General features: G+C 41.3%; 1 protein-coding gene across 2 annotated transcripts in view; it reads right to left on the bottom strand.

The window, feature by feature from the left end:
• Positions 1-25,433, bottom strand: part of ACACA (acetyl-CoA carboxylase alpha) — a 178,058-nt gene that overhangs the window by 71,540 nt on the left and 81,085 nt on the right. For both annotated transcript variants that reach the window (XM_067538102.1, XM_067538101.1), the window contains 10 exons: positions 22,831-22,872; positions 21,186-21,401; positions 20,608-20,763; positions 18,638-18,841; positions 15,673-15,828; positions 14,850-14,996; positions 2,791-3,060; positions 2,310-2,407; positions 659-779; positions 49-159 (listed from right to left, as the gene is read on the bottom strand). In XM_067538102.1, the coding sequence (XP_067394203.1) occupies positions 49-159; positions 659-779; positions 2,310-2,407; positions 2,791-3,060; positions 14,850-14,996; positions 15,673-15,828; positions 18,638-18,841; positions 20,608-20,763; positions 21,186-21,401; positions 22,831-22,872 (1,521 nt within the window). The remainder of the gene's footprint in view (positions 1-48; positions 160-658; positions 780-2,309; positions 2,408-2,790; positions 3,061-14,849; positions 14,997-15,672; positions 15,829-18,637; positions 18,842-20,607; positions 20,764-21,185; positions 21,402-22,830; positions 22,873-25,433) is intronic.

The following is a 25,433-nucleotide window of genomic DNA, read 5'->3' as shown; positions in this document are numbered from 1 at the left end:
CATCCCAAACAGCATGATCAAAATTGAATTCTGATGCACTGAACTTACTTTGTTGAGGGCTCCAGCTCCAGTCAGGATTATATGGGAGTTCTCTACTTGGATAGTCCTCTGTCCTAGCCGGACAAGATAAGCCCCAATTCCAATTGCCCGACACGTTACCTAAAAATATAAATCATATTTGCCTCACATTCTATCGTATCTCCAAAAATGCATCAACCCAGGTGGTCTGGTGAGACTGATGTATTTACTTCAGGCCCCCGTGTACTCTGTGGCCACAGAATCCATCCCTTAGTGCAGAACAGTGCTCCAGAACCTAAGCTTTCATTTAAAAATGAATAATGAATGTGTTTTATAAAATAAAATAAAAAAGCAATAGCTTGTTAATTGAGTAGACCACTAAGTCAAACTAGAACTCCTTCGCTTTTCAAATGCATTTAAAATTTACTCTGAAATGCACTTTACTGTTTCAAAGAGAAGATGTTTAGCAACCAAATCCTCCGCTGGTATTAATGGGTGTAGCTCCACCAAGTCCTTAGGGATATGCCAATTTACACCAGCTGTTGGTCTGTCCCTAGGTGTACATTCTGGACTCCACTGTCAAATTTCCAGCTGAAAAAGGAGATGAAGTTGCAAGAAGAGATAGGGAGTTGGGGATTACCAGGTTGATGGTGATAATCTCCTCATAGGCTAATGATGATTCTCCTGCAATCATCCCAGATCCTCGGAGGTTCTCCATGCCAAGTCCTTCTTCCTTCCCAATAATATCTGTTATCTTATACCTGAGGGGAAGACATGCAGTCTTTGAGATACAAGATCCAAAGATTTGCCAAACCAATTTGCTGCAACGAACATGGAGAGTGACTAAATAGCAATAAGGCTGCAAACAATAATCTGCATAAACTGGCCAGGATTTATATACCAGCTCAACCCACCCGGCTTTGCTGCACACCGAGGAACGGGCCTACACACAGACAGCCAAAGCAATGCCATAGGGAGGAAATGCTGACTGAGCTGCACAGGTTACTGACAAATTTATGGAGCATCACTGAAGTCAGCTCCAGTGAGAAATGTTTCTTTGTTGTCTCTGCAGATTAGAAGATCTAGTTGATTATGGGAATAGGGGCAAGGAATGAAGGGAATGGGATCAAAAGTAAAAAAATGGGAGAGAGCATGAGGCTCATACCTTCTCTTTACTTTCTTCTTTCATGCCTTTCCTTCTCCAGATCTCTCTCCACTCCTCACATCTCTTCCTGGCTTAACCCTTCTCTGTTCCATGCAGCTCTGATTCAGAAAAGAACTTAAGCATGTGCTTAAGTGCTTCACTGAATTGAGGCCTGCCTCTCTCTCTAATTCCTGCTCCCAAACTCCTCTCTCCCGCTTGTTCTTTTATAGCCCATCAATCTGTCTGCAGACCTCTTTTTCTCCTCTCCAGGCACATTCCTTATCCTCCCACCTCCAGGCCTCACATTTAGCAGCTCAGTGCCTCCCTTCTTATGCTCAACATTTATGGTGCTCACATGTAAGAGGACCACTCACTGGGGGCAGGTGGGACTGGTAGGTGCTCTGTCTGCTGCCTAGAACAGATGTGCATGTGGAAAACGGAACCTTTTGGAAAGAACAGTTCCGCAAGCTGCACCCCAAACCATAGCATGGAAATGGGTTAAAAATTCACTTGAGGGGGTTCTCTGGTCACTACTATGTGTTTCCAAAAGAGAAGGCACTTCCTTTACTCAGGGTATGTCTACACTGACGGCAGCAAAGTCGCCGCTGTCAGATCGATCTTTCTGGATCGATCGAGCGGTCAGTGTAGACCTGCTCAATCGATCAGGAAGTCGACGCTTGTAAACCATCCCCTCAAGTAGTGCAGTGCAGTGAAGACGGCGCGCAGGAGGGAAGCACAGCAGTCGACGGGAGTTACGCAAGCTACTCTGTCGACTGCTGCCGAATCTCCAGGTAAGTATAGACCAGGGCTCAGACTGTAAACTCTCTGGGAGCTGGGACCATCTTTTTTTCCCCTGTGTTTATACAGTGCCTAGCACAATGGGGCCCTGCTCCACGAAAGGAGCTGCCAGGCACTAGTGCAATACAAATAATATTTGGCTCACTACATTTGATAGGATGATTCATGATACAACATTTCACCTTACTGTTTTAGTTCTACAATCCATATATAATAATGGGGCAAAATGTGTTCTGAGACTGGCTGCTATAGGATGTCCTGGTGACTAGACAAGAGAAAAGAAACAAGGAAGTGACACACGTCCCTCATATATATCCAAGGTGAAGCAGGATTAGACCCAACTGCTTACCTGGACTCTCCTTTGTCTTCCACGTGCTCACAATGAACTGAGTTCAGGGCACTGACTTTCTTATAATCTTGAGGAGTTAAGTACAAGTATTTATATCCCTGTGGGGACAAATAATTAGTTTTATTCATTCTCATCTATTAATCCCTCCTGTGGCCCGCCCCAAAAAAGAAACCTTTCCAAGAGATGTGTTTACCCAGAACGGGTAATAATAAAGGCCTGGTTTTCAGCACCTGCAGCTCCAGATGAAGTCAAGGAAAGCTGTGGATGCTTAGAACCTCTGAACACCAGGCCTGAACTCATCCTTGGTGTAATTCTACTAATTAGCAATCCAGTGCCAGGATGACTTTGAGCCTTACTGTCTGGCAGAGCTTTAGCTCACCTCTGTTAAGAGAAACTGGCTACTGCAAATATAAGACTAGCCTGTGGAATATCCCATAGTTCTGCCACTGCATAGTGCCTCTGACAGCGAGCGCCTGCTTACTTTATAAGGGTCGTCGGGGTCTTCCCAGGCAACATGAAACATATGACGAATCTCCTCAGCCAAACCAATCCTCGCTCCACTGTTGGCAGCCACATAAATTCGTGGGATACCCTGCGTTCGAGCAAGTTCAGAAGCCCTAAGGAACAGCAGGTCCTCTTGGGGCCCAAAGGACCCTATTTGGTATGTAATGTCATTGCCAATGACTATGATATCACGTCCATCCGGGTACTCGGGGCTCTTGAGGGTCATTTTCCAGGCCACCATGCCAATCTGCGGTCATACAAAGGGGAAAAAAAGTTTCAAATACGTATTTTCCAATATTGATAGATGGCTTTCTGCCCCCCACCCCCTTGATTTAAAATCAGGCTTTGTATGTGAGGACCCACAGAAAAACAGCACAGTAGAGATGTGATCTCAATAAGAATCCCAACCTGCATTCTTCACTGTGAGTTTTGCTGGAGTAAGCACTGCAAAACCAGTCCCCAACTTCTCACCAGAGTCACTGGAGCATATTTCCCTGTGTTCCTGCATTCTTCCCACTCAAGATATTTAGTAGCATTGTTTCTCCCTTTACCATCTAAGCAATCCATTCAGGGATTTACCATAACTCTGAGACACATCCTGCAAGAGCTCTCTCTCTTCTTACTGCATTTGTTCTGTGTCACAGAGGACACAGGGTTAGTTAAAGCATTCAGTCTCAGTGCGGTTTGTTTACTGGAGTCCCTGCCATCTCTTCAGGGCCACCCAGTCAATCACATTTCAGAATGATTCCTGGCCTTACACACTCAACGGCTCCTTTCCATCTCCTGTTGCCCTCTCCTCTTTAATCCCTTTATTTCACAACCATCTCTACTTTTGTTTTCCATCCTCCTCCTGCATTCTTTGTCTCTGTCCCGTCTTTCCACAGACACTGCTGAAGCCTTTCACCTTCAGCCTGATTTTTCAAGCCCACCTGTATAAGTAACGTCTTTTTATTGAGGGTTTTTTTCTTTTTAATTCACCAGATGATCTCTTCTGGTCCTGCCTAATGGAGATGAGCAACATCTGGAGCCTGCATCTCTCGCCTCTTAGCCTTTGTGTATGATCGCACTGGGGAGCTGGCCATCAAGGAGCAACATTAACAGATGTAAATAGAAGCCGAGCCCTGAGAGCCACATGCTTCACCCAGTCTCAGCTTGCCCAAGGATTATAAACTCTGAGTACACATTCCTCAAACAGATTGCACATCCTCTGCAATCAGTATGGGTGAAGCTCTCATTTCTGATACTTGGGATTCTGAGCATTATGAACTAGAAGGGGAGTGGGGAGGATAGGGGGAAGAGAAGCTGCAGATAGATACGTGCTATTTAATACAAATCAAAGTGGGCACAATACACAGACAAGATCCAATCAATATCTGCAACAAGATACACTAAGAATTTCATTTAAAAAAAAAAAAAAAAAAAAAAAGAAAGAAAGAGAACTTAATCAAAGGATCACTGGAGGAAATGCACACAGCTATCCAAAAACATCAGCGCTACTGACAGCTCCTTTCCCTACTCCTCCCTTTCAATAGCTGGGACAGCAGGCTAACAGAAAGTTGGAGCTTTCTGTGCACTGTCCTGTGGGGCTCCACTTCATTCATGCCTTTTAATTTATATGCCACTGGGGGTGGCAGTGGGGTGTAATTTTGTTGTTGTTTCTGAATATTTGCTGACGTACAGATAAGTCTCAGCATCAAACTGCAGAGTTTTTAGAGGCAAGAGACACTGCATCAGTTGCAGAGACAGGAGCATAAACCCCAAAAGGTCAGCTGGATGTTTTACTCAAATACCAATCTTGTTGCTAAATTAATGGAAAGCTTTAATGCTGTACAACAAGGCACTGCAGCTGCCGACCACCCCAAAGACCTCTGTGCCTCAGCAAAGACACCCAGGGTCACATGGACAACTTACCGGGAGCCCAAAGGGCAAGCTTATTGATCAAAAATAAATCCAGGCAGCCATAGCATTTGCTGTACTTTCCCTTTTTAATTTCAGAAGCAAACCCCCACCCCCAAACCTTGTAACTGATCATCTCTGTCCTACTGGCCTCACAATTACAGGGAGAGCGGTCATGGGCAGAATTTAAGTACCTCAGGATCTGGCACTTAAGACGGGCAAACTCACAAAAATAAATCATCATCATCAAAATGAGTAAGCACTGAGTTAAGGACTTCAGGATTAGCCTGAAGACGCTGTTGGCTGCCAAATAGGTGTGCCTCTCAAAAGTAATTTAAAAAAACACAAGTTTCACTACAGATCTGTTCAATCCTTCGCTATATTTTGGACAGTAAAAAACCCACCTTATTTCATCATTAATATCATAATTAAAAACTTAAAGTGGGTACTTGGCAAAAATTTCTGATGCCAGCCTCCATACCAAAGAAGGCAGGATGCCCAGCTTTACTTCTTGGGAGATGTTTGTTTATTCTCCATTTTGCTTTCTTTTCTTAAAAATGGCACACAAATTTCACTGTAAACTTCTGCCAAGAGAAGACCCAGTAAATACTAATATTTTGCGGAGATATATATACCCAAGTATAACAAACCATGGCTGCCCTGGCTACAAACAGACTAAGGTCATTAGCAGGGACAAAACCTGGAATCTTCAGCACCAACACACAAGCACAAACCACTTGAGCTTCCAGATCAGCTTTGTTAGCTTTCAGTAAGACTAGGCCCTTAATCCTCCCTGTGGCTAGCCAAAACATGGACATAAGATCACACACACTGACACCACACTGTACCAGGATCACAATGTGCTGTGCAAAGATAAGTAAAATATTACTATCCTCAGTTTACTGGGTAAACTGAGGCACAGAAGAATTAACTGACTTGTTCCTGATCTCACAGGGGGTCAGTGACAGAGCCAGATTGTAATCCAAGAGTCCTATCTTCAAGATCATGCTGCCTCCCTGGATGTAAGATCAACTCAATGATTTTTTTGTGTTAGGCTAGGAGTCCTCATACTGAAAATATTTCCTACCAATACAACTCGTAACAGAAGCACTGGAATTGTTTCCCAACCTGGGCATCTGCATCTGTAATGCATACCCTATCTTAAATTCTCTTTTCCCCATTGCTGTAGAGTTCTAGAGTAGAATTATTTACCTAGGGCACAATGAATTTTCATAGCCAAGTAACTATAACTTGAGTTCTGTAGCTGTTTTTGCTGTACACAGACTAACACGGCTACCCCTCTGGAACCAAGTAACTATATATACTCTTGAAAATAGTTTTATAATGAAAAAGTCAGATATGAACATACGCTATTTAAAAAAAAAAAGTACAAACATGCCACTATACTATTTCATGTCTCTTTTTGATTCCCCATTACGTATTATCATCATTACTGTTAGTTGGCTAGTAATAAAAAACACAGGGCACAGCCAAAGATTTTTTTAATTTGAAAGGCTCATATGCTGTTTAAATTTATGGGTAGTAGGGGAGAGCTTTCTATTTTAGAAAAAAAATGTGATTTTTAAGTTAACGGCAGCACGCCAAAAAGGGAGAGTTCACAGGTTAATTAGACAGGCTGAGCTAATCACCTAAGAGTGCTACCAGAACAATCGTGGGGAAATGGCGAGGCGTGGTGGCTTCAAAATAGGATCTTGAAAACTGCCATAGTAGTTTGGAAGTGCTTGTTTGCCACACTTCGATCCCCAGCACATGCAGCACAAGGAAGAGAGAGAGCAGGAGGAGGAGTGGGGGAAATAAAAACAAGAACCATCTTATTTAACTGTTTTTATGTTGGTGAAATGATTTGTGCCACAGTATTTCCATAAGAAGTGGGACCATTATTCTTCTGTAGAAACACATTTCGTTTGAAAAGTATCACTGGACAGAACGTGAAAATCAAACCAGATGAATTATTCACAGCCTCTGATCAGAAGTGATCATTATTTCTGGTGTTCCAAACTGTGATTAGGATGCAGTGCTTAGATGTCATTTGCTCTCTGAGTAACACCAGCAGTGCAGAATACCATTACACACACACACACGTTATATATATATAATTTTATACACACCGTCTCCCAAGAGATCTTGGCTTAATGTAACCGTTAGCAGATAGTAAAAACATGATATTAACTAACGTTCGTTTTCATGGTGCTAAAATGTCATTAGTTTGACACACCGTGTCAACACTAATCATGACCTAAAATTAACACCAAAATTGACTTCAACATTAATTGTGCTATCAATGTGAACAGTAATACACACGCTGCTGCAGTTACAAATTGACTGCTAGTGGCAGTCAGAGCTGTTGACAACAGATACCAAAGGGAACGGGAAGAAACTATGATTCCATTCTCTCTCACAGTAGCACAGCAGATACATGGAGTGATGGGACACTGATGCAAATGGCGGGGCCCTGGGGAAAGCCGCAAGTCCCTTTCTACCATGTTCAGTAATTCCTGAAGAAAATGTAGTTGACACAAAATCTAATGTAAACTAGAACAGCTTGTTATTCATCAGCACTGGCGTTTATGAGCCATGGCAATCGTGTTATTTCACTCTATTTCTCTCAGCACAAGGATGATGTTAGATCACATGTACTTTTTATCATGCTTAATTTTATTTATTTAATTTTTAAATTTGGAACCCTGGACATGGCTCTCTGAAAATTCCCTACCAGAGTGGGTGGTTTTTAAAAGTTTGCTGCCAAATAATATACAGGATTTCCTTCTAAGAGTCTTTATGGTTACACAAATCACGTCTCGTCTCCCATTCTATTATATGTATAGTATATATGTTTCACATGCACGTGACTAAACGTGCACATATAGATGTGTTTTACATATTATATATTACATCATACAAAAACTGTATCAAAAAGGAAATTTAAAGATTTCAAAGTCAACCTCTCAAAAGTTAGGAAATACCAAAATAAAGGTTACCCATGCAACCTTAAATTCTTCCTCCTCATGCAGATATATTATGATGCAGTTTTTAATTACATCACCACGTATTTTTCCCCTATGCAATGTCTGCCTCATTCTGGGCCTGAACCAGTGTCTATTGACTCCAATGGATGCTGGAACAGGCCTTCAGCGCACAGGACGGATTCTGAATGTAGCAGGGTTGTGCGTTGTTTTTTTCAGTAAGACTGAAGGGGAAAAAAACCCACAGAAATTACACGGGGTGCAACAACACCACCCTACGTGAGTCAGCAACAGCATCTGAAACTTCAGACCCATAGAAGAGACTTCAACCGCATGAGCTAAAGAATAAATATCAGCAGTAGTAGGTTTTTTTTGTTTGTTGTTTTTTTTTGGAGATGTGATTTAAATATAAAATTTAGCAAAATTAACCTTACAAGAAGGGCAGGGTAGGAAAAAAAATTTTTCCTTCTGTGTTTCTGAATAGCATTATGCACTGCTCAGAGTAGTGTTTGACTTCATAAAAGCATCTAAACAATAATCTTAACCACTGGAAAAAGTCTGTTTTATCAACACTGGTCACTCAAAAATGGCTAAAATGACTTTCTTACACACTTCCAAAAAATCAACCTCGGGGCTAGGACCAAACATGAGAAGTTACAGCTCAAGAATACATTTTAGTAGGTTGAAGGCATCTGAAAATTTATGTTTAGAATGCAAACCTGAAACTACTAAGCACTGCTAGCGCACGCACGCACGCACACACGCACACACACACCATTTTATAAAATTAGGGTTTCAGAAGTTACTGTTGTCTATGATGCTGTGTGTGAGAAAGAGCATGCTGAAGTAATAGATCAGTACGGAGGATTAACTGACCTGGGCAATCTGAGTTGCTATGAGGCATCTCCTTTCAACCATATTAACTGCTGTTGAACCCTACAGTTTTGTGCTGAAAATCCCATATTCCAGGGTCATCTGCATGTGTCCCACCATTCATTATAATCCTAACAGGGAGTTAAAAAAGACCCACTAAACAGGTCTACTCTTCGCACCCATTACTCATTTACAGTAACATTAAATGTTCGAGGCATATAAAAAGGAGGGAAAAAGAAAAAGATTTGCCTTCACCAACGCTCAGGAACCAGCATCAGGAAGTTTGTTCTTTAAATTTGTTTGTTATACCCCATGTTTTGAGACACTTTCATCTCTCAGTAAAACAGCGTTCCACACTTCTTAACAGAAAAATCTGCTCCATTCTGGTCCCTGCGCTATTACCATCAGGTATTGAAGTGCCGATGGGTCTTAAGGTATTCTGCTACAGGAGGCTCGCCTAACGAAACTGCACCAGAATTATTTCAGATGAGAACAGCAGAAATAGTTGCTCATGTTCCCTATCTACAGCCTCTAAGAGCCTTTAGACAGGGTTTGTTTCCAAGTCTTATCAAGGGGAGAAGTTCTGAAACACACAGAATTGCAGTAATTTCTATAAAATAAATTGGAGGAGAGGGGAGGGTGAATGGAAACACACACAGACAAACTTACTCCATTCCCCTTCCTAACCCTACACTAATTTACAGACCTTGTAATCATGCAACCCAACTCACTCTTTTCTCATGAGCTTTCACTGTGTCTGAGCTCTGAGGTTTTAATACCCTATGCCCTGTCATAAAAGAAGGGAATGCAAGGCAACAAAATAGAACACCGGAGCATAAAAATAGTTCAACTATTAAGCCTTCCCCGCACAAAATTCATTAGCTATTCCTCTACTGCACCAAACACCACATAGAGCTGCTGAAAAGGGGTTTCTCTAGCCCTTTGCCTCTTCTGTCCTGTAACACACTGGGCCAAATCTTTCCATATGCAATGGAAAAGATGCTTGCAAGTGCTTCACAAAAAGGTTCAATTACAGATTCTATCCCAACCTCAGGTTACTGTGAAGGAAAAACTGTGACATCTAGTGTCAATAGGAAAAAATGACATTGTCTTTCCATGTACATTTCATATGATCTAGATAGAAGACTGGGCATGGGATATTGCCAGGGGAGTCCCAGTTACATTCATTATCTCCTGGTCTTGGAGGGCCAAATTCACTGTTGTCATAAGAGGGCACAACTCCATTGACTCTGATGGCGGTGGTGAATTTGGGTCAAAGTTTATAAAATACTTTAGCAAAACAGAGGCATGTCCCTATTTAAAAATGACCAACGAAATCTGTAACTGTATGAAGAGTGATCTGATGGTCCACAAAAAATATCGCTTTTGAATGGTGGGATTTCAGATAATTCTTTCTGTACTTTAGTCTCAAAATAGGTCTCCTTGATGAGACCATTAGGAGGTGATTTCTACAGCTCCCCGGGTCAGACTATCAATTCTAAACTATAGGCCAGACTTTCAGAAAAGCTACTCAGTGAAGTAGACAAATTTTTAAATGTTCTCTCAATGGGAACTGCTGGGTACTTTTGAAAATCTACGTTGCTAACATACCATTGTCTGGCACTGTTTGGGCCATCCATGTTCTAACAAGACAGCTCAACTACAGTACTATATTAGAGACTCAAGTTACAGCCTTGGCTATGGCACAGTTAAATTTGTAGGGCAGACAGTCTGTAAGAGAGCAACTGTCAGCCATACGCCTAAATCAAACATGCAAAGGTTCTCCATAAGTCCACATCAATCTCTCTTCCAAGTGTGCAAGGTGCTGAGCACCTCCAGCTCTTGATGCCAAAGTGATCCCTCAGAACACCCGCTGTAGAAACTTTTCAGCACTTTGCTGGACTGAGCCATGAATAAACAACGCAGATTTTTTAATGTAAAGATACAAACTAGCAGGAGTGAGTTTTAAAAAAATTGTGGCATAATATAAACAAACATATCAACTGTATGAACTTCAAATGAATTAACAAAAAACCTTAAAAATTGTAGATGTTTTTGTTTGTAAATTTTTGCACCAATTTTTTTTCCTTTTCAATTACACAATGTTTCGATTTAAACTTACAAATTTCAGTGCCTTGTGTCTATTCATTTTAAGGCCTGATTCTGAGACGTACTGAGCATCCACCTAGCAGGCACAGTTTTTGACATGCTCCCATTTGTGACTTATTAAATTTTCATCCCAGAGACAGCCACAGTCTTAGCTCTAAATTGCCATAGAATGTGATGGAGTTATTGGCAGCTGCTATGACTTTATTCTCCACAAGCTATACCTTTCTTCAGCTCTCCTACATACACATTTTCTGCCACTAACAAACCTGTATTAGCAAATTAGCTCCAAAAGAGTTTTGAATTTTATGCTGTTGTGAATTTAGTGCTTGTAAAGGGATGCCAATCTATTTAAATCCTGGGATGGTGGGTGGAGCCTAGCAGAGCAAAAGGCATACACCCCTCAGGTGCTGTGTGGGGCCTCAGAACCCAGATCTTAACTGATTATGGGGAACAAAAAGAAACAAATAGGAATTGGGGCGTAGGTCACAGGGTCAAAATGAGGAATCCAAAGAAAGGGACACCAAGAAGAAAACTCTGCACAAAGTCCACTTCTCCAAGAAATCATCCAAAGAGTCAGTGGACGCCGCTCAGAACTCTGCCTGGATGTGTGAATGGGAAAATGACTTCAGAAAGACACCACAGTTATGAAAGCCTTGGAAATTAACAGTTTCTGTAGACAGAGACCAGGTACAGCATGGTCAGCAGCAATGCAACGTCCCTTACACTATCTACCAAGACATACCAGGCAAACAGCAACAACCACGAGTGGTGAGTTCCATCTTCATGATCCATTAAGTCCTTGGCCTTTTTGTTGGGTTTGCCAGCAAGTGACACAATTACTGTCAAATGTGGTGGTGGTTCTGTGATGTGGTTATCTATCCACTGAGATCTGGACTGAGACCCCCAAACATGTTCCATAGGCCACCAACCAGCTATCCAATGGTGGTGACTTTCAGTCATGACAGACATGGCTTGGTTTTGAACTGGCTAACTTGAGAAGGAAGACCCTCTCCCATCACCATCTCTTACGTTTACCAATCACAAATAAAGCTGTTTTGCAGTATAACTTTGGGGCTGAAGAAAATTTACCTTCACAGCATTATTTAGAAATTTTCTGGGGTTCTGTAAGGAAAATACAATCACAATTTATGTCAAGCCCTAATAATACGCCTCATTCTCCCCCAACTTTTTAGTTCAGCTCAGACTTTTCTTCTGTTAACTCTGGTAACAGAAGAAAAAAAATGTGTCCTCTTTTCTGGTGTGGCATTGCACCGTAACACCTAGTGCTAATATAGCAGTTACAGTTTCTAAGGTTTGTTAATTTTTTATTTTTTTAAATTTTAATGAATTAACCCTCACAATACCCTGAACTACGTCAGTACTGTCCTATATTGCCAGCAAAGTAAGCGAGGCACGGAAAGCTTGATCAAAATTTCCCAGCGATAAGGACCTAAGGGTTCTAAATTCCACCTTAGTGTTCACTCCTTTAAGCCACATTGCCTTCCCATTCACGATTCACTATGCAAGTCTCATCGACTTTATCACTTTACAGGAGAGCATGTTTACATACCCTCTCACGTACGTTCAGACAAGTTTGGAGAACAAATGAAATGTATCTGGTGAAAAGATGGATAATTCTCAAATGTCTCTGAAACAAGGAGCAGAATCAGTTAAAAATATTCTATTTTCCTTTCTTCTATGTCTCCCAAACAATGCCTGCACTCAGCACTACCAGCTTGTGCCACAAGGTGGGTGACAGCAAGGACCCTTTGTTCCTGGTAGATAACAGACTGTGTAACCTCTATATGCAGCATCTGTGGGATTCAACTTATTTGTGAGAAAAGCAGCATGGATCTATTTACTGCCTCTTCTTTTAAACACGCCTGTCAGCTCGGTTTTATCCAGGTTGCCTTTTCCATTCGAGAGATGAAGCTGGGGAATCAAACCTCAACTGTCCCTCTTTCCCTCCCACTTGCCATCTTCCGTGGTGTGAGGAGCCTGAGTGCAGGCTTGTGACAAATCTGTTTCCTCAGCTAAAACATATTAAACCGTAAAAGCTGAAAGTCAGCTCTCCTTGCTAAAGAGAATGCAGCATAGAGGAATGCATCCGTTCGACAGCTCGTCACCTCGAGTGTCACCTGTCCTTCAGACTTTTGACTGCTGAAACCCCTTCCTTAGATTGGCCACTTCTTCAGTGAAAGTGCTCTATTGTGTCCCCTAGCTACTGGTAACCGAATTCGATACGAACACCTCAAACCTAATTTCCTCCGCGCATTGTCCTACTGTAACTAATCTATTGGAGAACTGGCTCAGCTGACATACTTTACAAGCTGCCCAGTGCATTAGCCACAAACCTCTCTGGGAAAGGAGAGAAATGGAGTCTTCAGTCTCTCTCTCTCTCTCTGCTTCAGTTGAGACAGAGAGGATGCACTGGAAGATTCGGGACTGGGTTACTCCCTTGTGCAATCTCAATGGAGTCATCGGGATGCGACTCAGAATTTGGCCACATACTTCCATTCTCACTCATCTTCAAAGCACACAGACAGCAAAACGTGGGGATAAAACACCCCAAACACTAAATCCATGGTGTTTGAAATCTTGTCTTATTTTCAAACAACTCAACGTATAGGGTAACAGCATAATACAGATGGAGTTTTAACCAGGGCATTATTCGTATAGCCACAGCAGGGCTCCTTGTACTGCTATGTCACTTGTTTCCACACAAGGCACAACTAAGCCCTTCAAGGGTTAAAAAAAACTACTAATTTTTTTTTGGTCTTTGGGTACAGAATCTCGTATAATAAGACTATTTGTATTCATACTGGCAGAGTAAACACTACATGTTCATGCCAGGCAGCTCTGTGCTTGTAATTTCAGCAAGAACAGAGCTCTGTCCCTCGGGGACTTTGCTATTCCCCCAGTCTCCATCCGCTCAAACACAGAACAAGAGCAGAGAGAAATGCAGACAGAAAGAGAAAGATCATGGCAAGAGGCTTCACAAAGCACAAAGCCTTGGACTTCTGGGCAAAAAACACAAAATTAACCAAAACAAATCTAATTTTGGGTTTTAATTACATTAGTTAAACCATTCTTCCTATATGCCCAGCAATAGCGAGAAAACTTACTTAAGTCTCCATTGATTGACTGGGTTTGACTTGAAAATTCAGATTCTAAACCCTTCCCTGACAAAGGGCTTATAAAGAGAGATGCAGTAAACACTGCTGCAAACCAATATTGAACTTCTTTCTCTCCTTGTTGGAATAACCTACTATCTCCTCCCACCACTGCTCCCAATGTATTTGATATAGGAATTGGACTCTTGCCAATCTTAGGTTACACATCAGATTAAAGAGATACTGTCCGTTTAACAATCATATTAAAAACATGAATGCAACTACCACCTTAGATTGTTTAAACTTAAATAACTTGAAGAGACACATTTACTTTTTGCACTTCACTTAGTTTGGACAATGAAAATGAACTAGGTCACTTTCATTTATGCTACTAGTTAGTTTCACTTTCCAGTTCGCTCAACACTGCAATCTTTGGGTTGCAAAGGTAACTGCTGCCATCACCAGCCCCGAGAGGTCCTGAGCAGAGTTTGGACTTTCAACATCACAGCACAGACTTGAGCTATGAGTAACTCCATTAGCCTAGTAGTAGTAGTACACCGCGGTTCTCTAGCAGACCAGTCACTAGAGGGGGATGTTGCACAGGCTTTGTCAGTTTATTACACAAACACCGCAGAGAAACATTTAAATAGAAGACATACAAAATTGGTTGGGTTTTTTTTTGTTTTGTTTTTTTAAGTGAACAAAAATGTTTCTATTTAGCTTTGTAAAAAAAGTTTTTTTTAAATATAAACCCTAGTTAGCTGAAATACTCAAACTGTGCACCTTTTAATTATGAAGGAAAAAAACAGCACTAGCACAAGTTTAAAATGAAACCATAATGTACTATGGAGGTCAAAGTTCCCATTGGATGGAAGGTATTCATCTTTAATGAGATAAAAATCTGATTTTCAGGAGAAAGATTTCACCTATAAAAGGCGCACGAGTAGCTTGTGAGCCAGGATTGGTACATTTTCACCACCATTTTCAAGACTAGTCTAGAACTATAATATACCGAAGAAAAGGGGGGGGGAAAAGGTAGATTTAGATAAAGAGAAACTTGCCTCATTTCCTCCTGGCAGCCTGTTCATATGCACCAGCTGACCTTGATCATCCAAAACCAGTTCAGTATATGTTAGCAAATCGGAAGGCAATGGCTGTGTTGGTAGGATTGCATATTCACTCATAAAATCCCAGAGTTTAATCAGAGACTATAGGGGGGAAGAGATATGTTCTTGTTAAGGTTATTGACTCTTGTTATTTTTGATGTAACCTGTTTTGACTCAGTATCAAGATAGAAATTTCTTCTATACCCATTAACTCCTCCCTTACTCAGCATTTGGCTGTCACTATTCAGTGGATCCCACCTTAGATGAAATTTCAAACCCTGAACCATAATTTTAGTCAAAGTATAATAGCCACAGTTTCATGATTTGATATATGACCCAACAAATCAGGTACAGAATCCAAGCTGGCACAATGGAAATATCCAGTATGATGGATCTTACCATAAATCAAGCTCATTCACTAAGGCCTTGTCTATAGCAAAAAGGTTAGTATCTGTAATTCATACTGGTGCAGCGCCAAACACTACTAACTACTGCATCACCTAATCCTACTCTTAGAAGACTCAGTCAATATGGTGGTAAAAAATGCCCAAGCTCCACTATAGCTTCCATCACTCCTATTACCAGCAGAGCTATAGCAGTGGTGAATTAAGGATCCTATTTTTTCTAATGTAGATTCAGCCTGGAGGAACAAAGAACCCAGAGAAAAACTGCTAGACTTATCAGGCTACTGGGTTCCCTTGATGAGCAACGAGGGCAACCTTTACTAGTACAAAACTCTAGATAAACACCCCAATGAGACTTGTCACGGAAGATTTACCTGTCGAAACATCTCAGGGATGTCATAGATATATGTCGTCCCTAAAGATTGTGCCTGGAATCTCTTGGACTGGAGCAGGTCTTTTGTCACATATGGGGTGTTGATCAGCATGCCATGAAGTGGTCCCTGTTTATCTCCATATGCTTGGAACATAATCTGCAGCAGAAAACATGACCAGTTTAAAGAAAGGCCACCTGAGATCCATCCACCAGATCAGCTCAGGGGAGATGTCCCCAGCAGAATCCATACTTTATTAAATACATTTCAACAGATAGGCTAGTTTGACTGGACTGGCTTGTGTTCTTTCAAAGGATGGCAATTCCCCGCACATCTTACTACCCTATTCAGGAAGGGTTGGGCCTTTTTTGTACACCTCTATACATCACTGACTTATTACAATATCACAATGGTAGGCAAGGGTACACGGCCACAATCAGCATGCAGAGAAGACTGACCATCTGTAACTTTGATGATTTCACATTCACCAGCATTTCCTCTGACCGTGTGACTATGTGGATTGAGTATGTGAACAGCCCATGACTGTAGTGAGAGGACAGCTACTATTTATGTAGCTGAATAGCATAAATAAAGTACAGTGTAAGTACAGTAGCTAAACACCATTCATATCTCTGCTGATTGATCGGGGAAGCTAATTCAAGACTTGCCATGTGTCATTTGGCTTGAAGTTTTGATATTACAAATTTAAAATATTCTCCCAGAGTAGTGACATGAGTTTTCAGTTACCGTACTTATATGATGCTATATAGTCCACTCAGTCAGGACTCACTTAATAGGGAGGGGCCACTCTGATGGGGCGTTGCCAAAGGAATTGATCCATTTGGAAATCCAAAATGAAAATCCATTTCATCTAGTGATATTGAGCTGCAATGAGTGCTGCTTAACTGGGACAACGTTAGACTAAACCCTGCTTAATAGGGACACATTTGGCTGGAGCCAAATGACTAGACTGTTTTGAACAGAGTGATTGTTACATTTGCTGTTCCAAGCTCCAGCTACTTTACACAGAAGTTGCTGGATGAAGATTAAAAGAAGACCGGGGGGGCGGGAAATTCCAATAGATATGGAATTCAGTAAAATAGTATTCATTTCTGTGGTTTTCATCAATATAATACTTTATACTATCTTAAGTCTTTATAGGTTGCTTTGTTTTGTCTTTTAAAAATAACTTCTTTGGCAGGAGAGTTATTTAATCAGGAAAACAAGTGCCTACCACTGTGCACTAACAAACAGGCTTTTACTGTATTTGGGGCTTAACTCCCACTGCAGTCAGCGAGAGTCTTTCAGTTGATTCAGGGGGAGTTGGACTGGGCCCTTCAGGAAACAGTGTTTCTAGCGGTTAGAGCACAGGACTGGGAATTGGGAGACCTGGGTTCTATTCCTGACTTTACCTTTGGCTTTGCTGGTGAATTCTCTCTCTAGATTTCCACACTGCTACAATCATTATCGTATTCAAGCACTTGGGGCATTTGCTTATGCAGCAATGGATTCTGAACTCTTCTAACAATCCTCTCAGGATGCAAAAGCCACTAGTACTATAATAAAACAGGAAAAGTTGTTTGGCTGTGACCTCGTCCTAAACCAGAGTTCCTATTTGGGCTGAAAAAGGTTGAGAGGAGCCAGGGATTCGCTACCTAAGTTTAATAACTTTAGAACCCTGTAAGGGAAAAATCTAAAAGAATTCTTTTAGATAAAAGATTTCAAAAATAGTAAAGAAGAAGAACAAACATTTACCGAAAACATTAACATTTCAGGATGCCATCTTAGTTTTACAAGACCTGCCTTGAATCTATTGTGAAAGTTAATTAAAACTATCCCTGTCCCTGGAATGCTTTGACTGAAACATTTAAATTTATCCTGAAAAAAAAAAAATCAAATACTGTGAAAAAATACAGAAAGTCGCCCCCTCCCCCCACACACACGTGTAACACTTACAAAAAGAAAATTCATGCCTTATGGGGATATTTTTCTGACCATCTCATCAGAAACAATAGGTAAAACAAAAGGTCACTTTGGCAAATGGCTAACAAAACTCAAATTTTAAACTGAGCCACTACAGATTAATCCGACGTCCTTTTCTTTTCCCTGGTCCATTCAAAACACATGAGCGTTATCTGTACTAGGATCTCCAGATCAGGAGAGACTGCACAGCCAAGCTGGCTTGCAGGAAAGATTTAGAAAAAGGAAAAAAAAAAAAAAGATATGATGACTCAGCACATTGTATTCGACACAAACACTATTCAAAGGATTTATTCCGTTGCAACTACTGCATGGCAGAGACGTTATTGCAGTCCAGATATAAACTTATTTCTATATTTTAATATTTTTCATTATTTCCCAAATCCACATTTTAATAAATAGCTGTTTAAGTGCTAGAATATATGTAGGCCATACACAAACACAGAGATTAGTACATACACAACCCTCATGTTAAAGTCCTATCCAGTTTAATAAAGATGACTACAGTAAGACTCCAGAAATTTCACATAAGTCCTTGGAAGTTATTCTCTCTTTCTACAGAATTTAAAAGAGAAGGAGATCTTTTCTATAGATTTCTTGAACCATCATGCAGGAGCGTATAGCAGGGATATAATTTTCTATTAAATTCTACAAGATAGTTCCAAGAGTGCATACAAAGATTGTATTTTCTAATTCTAAAGGACCCTTCCATAAGAGAAAAGAGGTGTTTGCATGAAAGCAAGGTACATGCAAATAGTTAGACCATGCATCTCTGCGTGACCAGTTATGCGTTTTGTACACTCACCTGCCTAATTGAGGAGTGTCATTGCAAAGCTACATTACCTCTCTCTAGAATCACAATTCTTTATTGACTGAAACAATAATACATTACTTCGGTATTTGGATCAGGCTTAAAAACAAACCAAGAAGAACCCTCCCAAAAACCACATTCTGCAGTACTCGCTTCCATGCCTGCACAGAGCTTTACCTGTGCCGTCCTGGAGTCTGTCACCTCCTTGTACAAACTGATGTCCAAATAATAGCCGGATTCATTGGTCAGGAAGAGACGGATGGGAATTGCCTTTCCAGTTGGCGTCAAACGAATATTAATTTTCAGCTCTGCTTGGAGGACACGAAGTTTCCAGAGGCGGCTTCCATAGCGCATCACCATACTCCGCACAGACTCTTCAATCTTAGCACACAGAGAACAGTGAGCTTGCATCGCCATTCTGCTGTGGACACATCCACCCCTACGTTATTCCTCCTTCCCACACTGGATCCTACCAACATGTGGGGAACGGCTCAGCTCTTGGGAGGCCAGCACTCAGAATTTCAGGATAACCCACGAGTGGGAAATAACGCTTCTTGCCCACCTCTTCAATTACCACCACTTGCCTTTCCTTCCTCTTCCTTCCATTTATACTCTATACTGCAAAGGCAGTAAGAATGCAGTGAAGACCTTGTGCCCACTGATAGCTTCTTCTGGGGCTGTAATGATGCAAGAGCACTAAAGTCCCCGTGAGCGTCGCTTTTACCATGCTTCCTGTCTCCCTTTGGGCCAAAATGAGATCACCAAGGGTTCCTAAACTGTGGTAGATGTACCACTGGTGGTACATGAGCTTGATGTTTCATCAATTCACTTTATAACATCTTTTAAAAATACAAGACATAAACCAATAAAGTTTGGGAACCGCTGAGAGTCTGAAGACTAGTCTTGGACTTGGGTCTTACACACTTTAGCAATGGGTATGTCTATAGCGATGGCGGCAAAGTCGCTGCCGCCAGATCGATCTTTCTGGATCAATTGAGTGGTCAGTGTAGACCCGCTCAATCAATCAGGAAGTCGACTGAGTAAAACCGCCCCCTCAAGTGGTGTAGCGCTGTGTCAACAGGAACGCAGTTCCCGTCAGTGCAGTGCAGTGAAGACTACGCGCAGAAGGGAAGCACCGTAGTCGACGGGAGTTATGCAAGCTACTCTGCGTAGTTTGCGTAAATCCCGTCGACTGCCGCTGAATCTCCAGGTAAGTGTAGACCAGGGCAATGTCACACCTCCAGGCAGCACAGTGCCACACTGCAGTGGGCCCACCGCTGCCCCTTGAATGAATTTTCTTCTCTCACCTATTGCAAACGTTTCTCGTAGCTAAGAATTATGAGATGCAGGAAAGCACCCAGGGTGAAATCCCTGGTAAACAGTTAAGTAGCATTTATATGCACAATAACCATGTTTCATTGCACGTACAGTACAGTGCCTTAAATCAACAAAGCAATTACCACCCTGAGCTTGTTCCTGTGCTGTTTTATTAAACTTTATAATATACTCCTGTTGGTAAATAGCGCATATTAAAGTAAGGCAATTTGTAGGCAGTTTCTAATATTCTCTCCAAAAACCTCTTTTCCAAGGCTGTTCAGAGGCAGTCAGTGCTGCACACACAGGGGCTGATTAGGGGAGTGTTGAACATCTCAGTTTCTACTGAAGTCCCTGGGAACTGTGATGCTCAGGACCTCTGAAAATGAGGCCTGTAGTGCTTCTGGACAAATAGGGCAAGTGTTTATGACCATTCTAATTAAAGGGCTTGCAAACCTGTCCCTGCCATCTAGGCTAATCAATGCCATTATTCCCTAAGTGTTATTCTACTTTATATTCCTTGGGAGCAACATTCACTACTGGCTCTTTCCAGGGGCAAAAATATATTCCACGGAGTCTCAATTTTTACACGTTTACAGAAAAGAAAAATTACTCCAGAATATTAGGATACCTAACACGACCCCTTCCCCCACCATTACCATTTCCAATGCAGAGCACTGATTTTCTGTGTTTTCCCTATAAAACAGCAGGTGGAATCTGTATATTACTCCATCTTTGATGTCTGGTACTCTAACATGAGACCTACAGAACACGCCATTCCAGTGAGATTCCGCCAAGGAGTAACAGATGGCTGAAAAGTGGAGGACCTGTACCTTAGATGGATCCATGATGACCGTAGGCACAAAGTTCAAGAAGATGTGGTTGCAGTCAGTGCGCACATTGGTGTTATTAAAGGCCACCTCCAGCTCATCCATGGCTTCCAAAAGCAAGCGCTCCCCTTCATTCTGCAGATACTCAAAGGAGGCTTCCTACGGGAGATTGCGAAAAGATTACTTACTTTCTGCTAACTTTCCCTCAGCCCCAAACACAGGGTCTCTAGGCTGTAAAAGACCATAGCAGAATCTGACACAGAAAAAAAGTTAAATTCATTTCAATGGGATGTACAATACTCCAGCATACCAGAGTCTTACTTCCAGAAACACTGATGATGGCGCCTGGCTCAGATACCAGGCCAAATTGTGCTCTCAGTTACAACAGCATAAATCTGGAATAAGTCCAGTGAAGTTACTATATATTTCACACCCCACCTAAAGTCTGAACCTGGACACTTGAAATATTAGGTGCTATCAGACAAGCTCCAGAAGCTGTAACACGGACACGGACACACTCTTCTGACTTACGTTTCTCACATGCAACCTTGGAAATAGGCCTCCTCCACCAGGAAACTCACCTTGGTAACAAGGTCTGAATGCCTTATAATAGCCCTCACGAAGAACCTGTAGTCTGTGACCTCAGCGCCCACTTCAACTTTAGCTGCTCCCAGGTACAGGTGCATTTTGTGATTGGCACACGGAATGGCGGTGAGATCAAAGTTTCGCATTCGGTTCAGCTCTAACTGGAAAGCCAGAGCTGGCTCCAGATGACGGTAGATCCTATCTTCTTCAAACTGGAAAGAAAAGGGAAGCAAACCCCATAACATTGGGTGCAAAAGGCAAAAAATAAAAAAGGAAAAGTCAGTTAAAAAGCTGGATCCTGTCAGATGGAGAGAACGGTGTAAAATCTACTGACCTGAGACACTGGTGATGGCAAGTGTTGCCATTCAAACAACAGGGTCCCATGTATTCTGTTATTCTACAGTACAGACTTTGCAACAGATTCCACCCCAACAGCAAAATTGTATTCCAGACTCTAAGATTTGGGGGGGGAGGGGATGTTTGTTTATTTTTTTAAATAAAAAACAAAACAATGTTTCTAGCCCTCAGGGCTGCGAAGAAAATCTTGAATTGAGTGTAACTGATGCAGTGGTGTCTTCCTGAGTCTGCAGACAGCTTGAAATAATAATTCTTGTGGGCATGAACTGCCCCATTCATTTCAATGGTCCAACTCCCAAACCCTGAGTTGGCAACTGAAGTGTCAACACGGTTAAACGTTTCACTACTGATCATTTTAGCAGAAACACTCAACAAATATTGATACCTCACAATCGCAAACTGCCTCCCACCTTCACAGATGCCAAACGCTCCAGCTGTACCCTGACTAGCTGTCAAACACCTCCGGCATCAACCCATTTGTCAATAATACAAAAATCTTTGGCAGGTTGAAAACTGAAAATTTGAGGACAATGTAAAATAAATAGAGGTTAGTAAGGAAATAAATAACACAAGGGCTGCACCGCACTGTTCCTATTGTGATTTTTCATATTTAATTAATTAGAAACCTAAAAATTCAATAAATCTGCCACACAATTTCCAGTCTGATGCACCAAAGTCATTAGTGTTAAGAGGTGCGTATTGAAACTGTCTGCAGGTTGAGAGTAGAACAAAAACCAGAGTACAGTGGTTCTCATGCTTTTCCACTTTGTGTAAGATGCCTTCTTTTTGCAAAAGGAGACAATCCTTCTATCGACAACATCCCCAAGTTTCCACCTTCCCTGAAGCATACTCTGTGTCTATAGCTATGATCTTCAAAGCAAGCACTGCCTTGTAATAGACAGCATGTCACGTAATGTGCAGGCAAGTGCAATCAGCGGAATGACATGAAATTTATCAGTGGAGTCATTTTAGTAACGTTGCATCACTATGGCGAAGGGTTTCAAAACCAGGCGCTTAAAGCTAGGCTTCTAAATCCATAATTAGACATCTAAATAAATGGTCTGACTTCCAAATGGCTAAGAACCCAATAAGTGCCATTGGCCTCAGCTGTCAGCAGAGTGAGCACCTGGATAAATGGGGGAGGCGAATGTTCAGAATTGCCCAATGAGGTTTTGATAAGATGGACCCTCTCCCCTTCTAGACAGGTTTGGAAAGATTGTAGGAGATGGAAAAAAACTGGTTTAAAATTTAGAGAAAGGAAAGCGTTGTAACTGTGCAACTTACCTTATCCCTGGCACGGAACGTGAAAAATTTAGGGAATTCCCTCTGTTTGGAAATAAAAATGATATCAGTCCTTTAAAAGCTTTGCACACCATCTGTTCAGCCTATGGGCTATTCAGAGAAGGGACTCAGTGCAGCAGTGGGAATGACTGCCATTACAATAAACCTCCGCAACAGTCGGAGTTGCATTACATTTCTACTTTGTACATAAGGGTGGTGGAAAGATAAAAATCACATTAAAGCAGTTGAAGGGTCATGGTAAACAATGTTGCTTATTTAGCTATTGCAGTAGATGGTTCTTGATTGACTTCTTGAAAATTTTTGTCTAATTCTGGGTCTATAAACAGATTCTAGCTGGCCAAGTAGGGGTGGAGACAGAAGAACTCTCATCTGTTTCTCTTCTTAATGATTTATTACTATTGTTGTTGTTATTAAATTGTATTGCAGTAGTGCCTAGGTGTCCAAGTCATCAACAAGAACCATATTGTGCTAGGCGCTGCACAAACAAAGAGCAAAAATGTCAGTCCCTTCCCCCAAAGTACTCCTCATATTCCTAATACTGCTTGTGCAGTTCCCTGCCCAAGGAATAGTTTTAATTAATTTTGAGAAATTAATGAGTTCTAATAATTGACTTCAGCCTCATATTCTAGAAAGTCTACAAGATATATTATACATTTATTTGCTCCTCTATTACATGCATGGAGATAATTTGTACCTTGTGATATCAAGGTCATAGGTCAAGTCCTAGATCTTATTGCAAATCTAGAAAGAATTACCTTTCTAATGACATACAGCATGACCGTCAGCTCCTAATAAGCTAGGAGTTTGAATGAAAGTGCTCATAATTTGAGTTAACCATTACCACAGTTTGTGCTACTGGAAGTTTTGCTTTTACTTTTGCTTTTTTCAGTTCACTACAATGACCATAATTTTGGTTGTTATACTGTATTAAGAAGGTTGCTGTTGACTCTTTCCTATGCTGAATTCATTTTCTTTATTATCAGTATGTTTTTGTGGTTCTAACGTGTTCTGAGAATTCAGGACATTATGTAAAATGAAATGATGGATATTGAAAGTGCTAATGAGAAAGTATTTCTGTATTGCTTTTTAAAACAGTTATAAATCAGAAAGACTATGTAAAGATGGCACCCTCATATTTACTCCCAACAGCGCCAACCTGGAGAAGTCCTTAAGCATGTGCTTAACTAGAAGCATGAGTAATCCCCCTGATTCAATGGGATTATGCACACGCTAAAAGTTAAGCACATATTTACATGCTTTGCTGGATTGGGTCCTGTGCATCTTCCAAGACACACACTCACTTTACTAATAAAAGCAAGGGCTGGTTTTTAGTTTTTAATACCGTTCAGACTGCAAAGCCAGTGGAGCTACGGAAGAATGAGATAGATTCCATTCTGTACTGCATCCAAAAAAATTGTCAGTGCTGATGGCGGAGTCTGGGCCAGATTTTGCCGTCACTTAAATTGGCTTTATACTGTCATAATTCCAGTGACTTCAGAGTATGCTTTGCAGCAACGCAAGTGAGAGCAGCTTTAAGCTCTCTGTTACTAGCAGTGATGTCAGAGGCAGCCTGTTCTGATCCCAGTGGAAGCCTGTGGAGCTCCGCAATTACAAAAATTGGCTTTTGACTACTAAAAGGGAAGAAATTTGACCTGGAGTCACTGAGAGAATAAATATGAAGTCCCACCACCATTCTTGGAATCATAAGCATGTTTTAAATATCAAGAGGAAAGAAGAACAATGGCATATTGACTCAGTTCAACAGCTACAACACAATGACAGGGAGAGATGAAGTTCAATCAGGCTACACTGGCAATGGATTCAGTGATTTTAAGGCCAGAAGGGACCATTAGATCATCGAGTCTGACCTCCTGTATAACACAAGGCATAGAATTTCATCCAGTTACTCCTGTATTGAACCCAATAATTTGTGTTTGGCTGAAGCATCTCTTCCATAGTAGTACCTCTAGCACTACAAAAGATTTCACCATTGGGATCATGGACAATATTATTTGTACCCATGAGGTGCACCAATCCTCTAAAATAGCATATAAGGAGACAAACACAGAGAAGAGACTTTCACATTGCCTCAATATCCTCCCAAATCCCTCCCACCTGCCCCCTCTGCATGCTGCCAATTTCTCCTATCATCATCCATGCTCATTCTATCACTAATGTAATTGCTTTCGAGACATTTGACTAGTGTTGTGGGCAAATATAATAATTAAATGTGCACGCACACAAAAATCCTCAGTGCTCTGGTACCAAAAACCAAAAGACTACTCCATTTCCTAGGAAGAGGAATTATACTCCTGCTGTGTTCTAATCAACCAACCATCATCAAGACAATCAAAATAATTTGCTTAAATTAGCCAATCAAGACACCCTGCAAATCGGAGAATGCGAAAAACTACAAACAGAAATCATCATAGCAGATTATTATACTAATAATCGTGTTAAAAACCTAATGAGATGAGGAAATTGGAAGCTTGCTGGAGCAACACTCTATTACCTCATCATGCTGGGAACTAATTATATAGACTGTAATTAAAACAAAAACCCCAAGCCAAGCCCTGGGTAAGTTG

This window comes from Emydura macquarii, unplaced genomic scaffold, assembly GCF_026122565.2.
Source record: "Emydura macquarii macquarii isolate MOO-44397 ecotype Brisbane River unplaced genomic scaffold, CSIRO-AGI_Emac_v2 contig_450, whole genome shotgun sequence".
In the NCBI taxonomy this organism is placed as follows: Eukaryota; Metazoa; Chordata; order Testudines; family Chelidae; genus Emydura; species Emydura macquarii.
This window is presented reverse-complemented; position numbering and strand designations above follow the sequence as displayed.